Here is a 6,182-nt window from a genome sequence, read left to right on the forward strand (position 1 = left end):
GTTTCACCGTGTTAGCCAGGATGGTCTCGATCTCCTGACCCAGTGATCCGCCCGTCACAGCCTCCCAAAGTGCTGGGATTACAGGCTTGAGCCACCGCCCCCGGCCCAAAAGGCTATTTTCAATGCGTGATCCTGAGTAAGGGTATAGAAAGCTCCATCTTTGGGTAGGAGTGGTTGAGCTGTAGTGCACAAACTGGATGCTGTTGCTTTGATTGTTTTGATTGTTCAAGACCTTTTGACTCTGGCAGAGCTCCTTGATGAGCTTCTCTCAGTGTCTGGACAGTGTCCACGTGTCACACGCTGGTGAAGCCCTGGCCAGGGCCCAATAAATACTGAATGAGTAAATGAAAGCCAGAAGACCTAACTGGGATCCTTTTCTTCTTATCTTTGCAAGCGGAGCCCAGGGAGAATATGCTGGACTGGCCACTATCCGAGCCTACTTAGACCAGAAAGGAGAGGGGCACAGAACGGTGAGTATGGCAGGAGGTGGCGCTTGCTCACCATGGGGCACAGAAGTCCTAGCTCTCAGGGTTCCTTTGTGGGACACTCCCTACAAGCCTTCTTGGAAGCAGATGAGGGAACATATAGTCAAGAAACAAATTTTTGTGAACTAGCCATTATGATCCTTGCTTCCAAGACATCCCACTTGACCATTTTGAGGGAAAACATTCAGAGATAAAAGACTTTTGCTCAAACCCAGAATGCAAACGTCAGCCAGTTGGCTGTGGAACTGCTCTCTAGGGAGCAGAGGGAGGAAGAGGGCAGGAATGTTGCCACTGCAAGCATCCTCTCCTTGGCTCAGCCCTGGCCCTGGGCCTGGATGAAGGGCAGAGACCACGCTTTTGTTTCTTCAGTAACCCCTGTTGTGCTGAAGCCCAGTTCTGGTCATACGTATGCTCAAAAAATATTTGTTGAATAAATAAATTCTCCATTAGATGATTCTCAACTTCAAGCACCTAAAAAGGCATAAAGCAGAGTTCACAGTCCTGCTTCATTGTTTGCTTTGGATATGAGAACCTGGTCTCCAGGATCCCAACCGCCTCTTGGGGATCACTGTGGGGACCAGCAGGTACTAATGGAAACCACTCGCCCCCCAGGGGCAGTGCCTATAGCAGTGACCTAACTTAGGCCTCAGCTTGTGCCAGAGGAGGCCTGTGTTCCTGGTTCCTTCATTTTGATGGCCAGTGCTATGCTAGAGTTTCTACTGAGCTGTTGAGTGGGAGTCCTTAGTAGGAGCATCGCCTAGGAGCTGAGAGCAGGGCAAAAGCATCTACTGGTACCAGCAAGTTGGAGACAAAGTGTGTAGGGTGGTGCTGGCTGCCTAAGTAAGTAGGGTGGAGTGGTAGTGGCCCGGTCTTAGTCCATTTCTGGTTTTATTACCACTGGAAGGTTACTTATGGCTAGTTGTCTGGAATTGGCAATAACGAATGCTGAAAGTGTTTCACTTCCCTGTCATAACAGGGGAAAAGAAGCAACATTTTTTTCTCTCCTTCCCTTGCGTAGGTCATCCTGATTCCACAGGTGTGTCTTTCCAGGCCTTCATCTTGATTGGGGAATAGAATTTTTTTAGACAGAGTCTCACCCTATCCCCCAGGCTGGAGTGCAATGGCCCAATCTTGGCTCACTGCAATCTCTGCCTCCCGAGTTCAAGCGATTCTCCTGCCTCAGCCTCCTGAGTAACTGGGATTACAGGCACATGCCAACACACCTGGCTAATTTTTGTGTTTTTAGTAGAAACAGGGTTTCACCATGTTGGTCAGGCTAGTCTCGAACTCCTGACCTCGGATGTTCCACCTGCCTCGACCTCCCAAAGTGCTGGGATTATAGACGTGAGCCACTGCGCCTGGCCCTTTTTTTCCCCATAGCTCCCTGCAGCCTTGGACTCCTGGGCTCAAGGAAGCCTCCCAAAGTGTTAGGGAGACCAGGATTACAGGCATGACCCTCTGCACCTGGCCCTAGAATTCATGTCTAAAGATCTTTGAAAAACAGACCATTTATGAATTGAATAAATGATTAAACCCTGGTTATGGTCAAGGACTGCTTGCCAGTCCAGAGAGAAGTGAAGTGGCCAACCAGACAGACACAGACCCTGAAATTCCCCCACAGTTTGTTCATTTGTCGTTCTGAATTCTCAGCTTTCTAAGGAATGATTTGTTTAGAACTATAATTGCTCTTGGGACCTGAGAGTCTCGGCACTGTCACTGAATCAAAAAGGAAAACTTTTGTTTTCCAGCCAGTAAAACAATGCAAGATTCTCTTTTGTCTGTTTTTCCCTCACGGCTTCCATGTGCCGAGGTCGTCCCTGGAGTTCCTCTTCATTAGCATCTTTCACCATGAGCTGCCCAGGAACCTGGGGATGCTGGAAAGGGGCAGCCTGTCCTGTGTGACATCTCCACCCCACTCCTCCACTGCTTAGTGGACAGGCTGCAGAAAGCGGTGTTTGGAGAAGGCAGGTGACTAGCTAATGGCAAAGGGCCAGCTAAAATCCAGATTCTTTCCACCCTGTAATGCTTCCCACCCTTCGCCATTTCCCAAATTCCCCAGTCTGACACCAGGAAGTAGCTGTGAATGTCCAGGAGCTGGGGACCAAACTGGAAAGGCCAAGGAGAAAGAATGAAGGGCCTTTGGGTTTGGCCTGGACGGGGTTCTTCCGTGACTCATGGATTCTTTCTGGTTCCTGTTCCCTCTCTTTGTGTTTTCCTGTCCTCCTTCCCTTCTCCACCCATTGCATGTGATGTTTCTCCTGGCCCCATTGCCCATCCTGCCATCAGCAAAGTGTCATGAGAGGCCATTTCATTCTGCAGGAGGGAGGGGGGCTGGGTGCTGTGCTTCAGGGAGAGGGGGAAAGGGAGAGGCAGGGAAGCCCCCCCAGCCACTGAACTGGTAGAAATACAAAGCTCATAACCCTGGAAATGTTGGCATCCTTCTGGATCAGAAATTTTAATTAGCTCGGGCATGGTAGCTCATGCCTGTAATCCCAGCACATTGGGAGGCTGAGACGGGCAGATCATGTAAGGTCAGGAGTTCAAGGCCAGCCTGGCCAACATAGCGAAACCCTGTCTCTACTAAAAACACAAAAATTAGCCAGGCATGGTGGTGCATGCCTGTAATTCTAGCTACTGGGGAGGCTGAGGCAGGAGAATCACTTGAATCCAGGAGGCAGAGGTTGCTGTGAGCTGAGATCGCGCCACGGCACTCCAGCCTGGGCAAGAGAGTGAGACTCCCTCTCAAAAAAATTTTTTTTAATTTAAAGCCAACTTTCTTAGCTAGAGAAGAAAATGATTTAGTATTCACTAATCAGGGAAGATTTTTTTCACATCACTGATGTCTGAGGCAGCTGCTCTCACACAATAGATTCTAATGGAATCCAGCAAAATATATCCTTCTTTTTTGAAAGGGAGTGTGGGGAAATCATGTGCTGCAGAAGTGCCTGGGCTCCTGATGGGTCTTTTCCTTTCAAATTGCTTTTTGAAGTTATTTTCACATTTTCTCTTAGGTTAAATTTCAGAGGTTCTGAAAATGGAATGCCTAACTTCTTGATTTATGAGTTTACTTTGGGAGAATACAAATTTATTTAACAAACACTTATATGGCAATTACCATGTGCCAGGCATGACCTGTAACACTTTATAATTAATATTTCAATTTGTTATTCAGCAGACCTCCTTATGAAAAAATAAAAACTCTAAAGGAAAACAATTAAGTTTGCTGTGGGAAAACATTGATCAAAGGAAACAAATTATATGTTTATGTACATCACCAAAGAAAGCTCAAAACCTGTATAGGAATATTTTTTTCTTCCCAGCTGCCTGAGACAAAGTAGTGGCCTTTGGTTGTTAGATTTTACCAGTGGTAAGACATCAGTTTCCCTTGCATAGGAGAACTCCTTAATCCTTCGCTCACTCAACAAGTCTCAGGATGACCTATGCCTGTTCTATGCCACGCACCCTGGGGAGTCTAGAAAACATAGCACCCCCCTAAATGGGCATCAGTGCACCAAAAGCTGGATTTGCTTTGGATAAACCAAAGCTTCAAATCTGGGTCCTGTTACTTCCATATCCCTCACAACAATACAATTTTTTTTTCCCCCAAGACAGAGTCTCGCTCTGTCGCCCAGGCTGGAGTGCAGTGGCATGATCTTGGCTTACTGCAACCTCCGCCTTCTGGGTTCAAGTGATTCTCATGCCTCAGCCTCCCGAGTATGTGGGACTATAGGCATGCACCACCATGCCTGGCTAATTTTTGTATTTTTAGTAGAGAAGGAGTTTCACCATGTTGGCTAGGCTGGTCTTGAACTCCTGGCCTCAAGTGAACCGCCTGCCTCAGCCTCCCAAAGTGCTGAGATTACAGGCTTGAGCCACCTCGCCCAGCCAACACTACAATTTTAAACTGAGGAAAAAATTAACATTATAAAGAATAATTAAAGTCCTCTAAATCCTCATAGAAAACCAGAAATGTCTGACAGAAACATATAAATGAGTCCTTGACAAAGCCACTGAGACTTCTCTTTCCATCACTCCTTGTACCAGGATGTGTATTAGTTTCCTATGGCTGCTATGATAAATTTCTACATACTTAGTGGCTTAAAACAACACACATTAATTTTCTTATAGTTGCAGAGGCCAGGTGTCAGAAGGTTTCACTGGGCTAAAGTCAAAGTGTTGGTAGGGCTGATTCCTTCTGGGGGAGACAGGGAGTAATCTGTTTCCTTGCCCTTCCTGGCGTCTGCAGGCCCCCTGCGTTCCTTGGCTCGAGCTTCCTGCTTCAGTCAGCACACCTCCTGCTCCCTCTGTGGTCCCATCTCCCTCTGCTTCCCTCTGATGAGGACACTTAAGAATATATTTAGGGCCCAGCCCAAAATCCAGAATAATTTTTCCATCTCAAGATCTTTCCTTACCCTAATCCCATCTTCAAGTCCCCCTTGCCATATAAAGAAACACCCACAGGTTCCGAGGATTAGGACAGGGATGTCTTTGGGAGCCTGTTATTCAGTGTACCAGAGGGTGGTTGACTTTTTTACATGTTTGTGTTTCAACAGAACTCACCTGGTATGAATTCTTCATTTTTGTTTTCTATGAATGTTTTATATTTATTTTTAATATTCACCTTTCTTCTTCTTATCAATATTCTACCCTGAAGGGATCCTTTCATCCAACGATCCTTTTGTAGACTAACAATACCTGTGAGAGAGGACAGTGCCTCCAGCTTGGGTCCTGAGAAATTAAAGAAAAAAATTAACTACAAAAGGGAAGCATCCAAACAAGAAAACGATTTCAGGACAATGTGACACAACCAGTATGAGACCAAGAGCCATTCTAAAGGGGCACAAACCTGTTAGTAGAAGAGTGTAAAGTAGTCCATGTTTGCCTTTGGCTAACATTTTCTTTTTGTACACGTGTATTTTTCTTAAGTAGACTTCTTTGCTGTTTTTGAGGAAAGAGCTGGAAGCTAAGATTTAACTTCGCAGCCTATTTTTACTAATGCCCAACCATTTATCTTCAAAGGTGTTGCAATATTGGCTGTGGGATAAAATATAGGAGGATGATTTTCAGGGTAATCATGGCTTCTCCTTGATGCTTTTTGTTGGGGAAAACCTTGTGACTTACTTTCCCACTGGGATACATCATCATCAGTTCTGCGAGAGCCTGCATCCACATGGTGGTTTGGAGGAAATGAAGGATGATTTGAGTCTGAGAATTCGAGCATTGTACCTACTGTCCAGCTTCCATAAAAATTCAATGCAGCTGTCAGCTCTAACTTAGGCTCAGCTCTTGAGGCACTTTCCCTTGATTTCCTTAACCTGAAGGCACATCCTCTTCTCCATGTTTCTGCTGCATCTCTGGACTCTAAACAGTCATTCATAGGCCACCATTGTTAGTGAGTCAGTTGTGTGAACCCAGGGCAGGGGCTGATCATTTTTATATTTATTTATGTCTGAGACAGAGTGTCGCTCTGTTGCTCAGGCTGGAGTGCAATGGCATGATCTTGGCTCACTGCAACCTCCGCCTACCAGGTTCAAGCAATTCTCCTGTCTCAGCCTCCTGAGTAGGCGTGCGTCACCATGCCTGGCTAATTTTTGTTTTTTTGTTTTTTGTTTTTTTTGAGACGGAGTCTCGCTCTGTTGCGGGGGCTGGAGTGCAGTGGCCGGATCTCAGCTCACTGCAAGCTCCGCCTCCCGGGTT

General features: G+C 46.3%; 1 protein-coding gene across 1 annotated transcript in view; it reads left to right on the forward strand.

Moving 5' to 3' along the window:
• Nucleotides 1-6,182, forward strand: part of GLDC (glycine dehydrogenase (decarboxylating)) — a 140,232-nt gene that overhangs the window by 102,869 nt on the left and 31,181 nt on the right. Inside the window, exon 17 of the mRNA XM_011937357.1 lies at nt 395-470. Within this exon, the coding sequence (XP_011792747.1) occupies nt 395-470 (76 nt within the window). The remainder of the gene's footprint in view (nt 1-394; nt 471-6,182) is intronic.

The sequence above is a fragment of the Colobus angolensis genome, unplaced genomic scaffold (assembly GCF_000951035.1).
Source record: "Colobus angolensis palliatus isolate OR3802 unplaced genomic scaffold, Cang.pa_1.0 Scaffold162, whole genome shotgun sequence".
Classification (NCBI taxonomy): Eukaryota; Metazoa; Chordata; class Mammalia; order Primates; family Cercopithecidae; genus Colobus; species Colobus angolensis.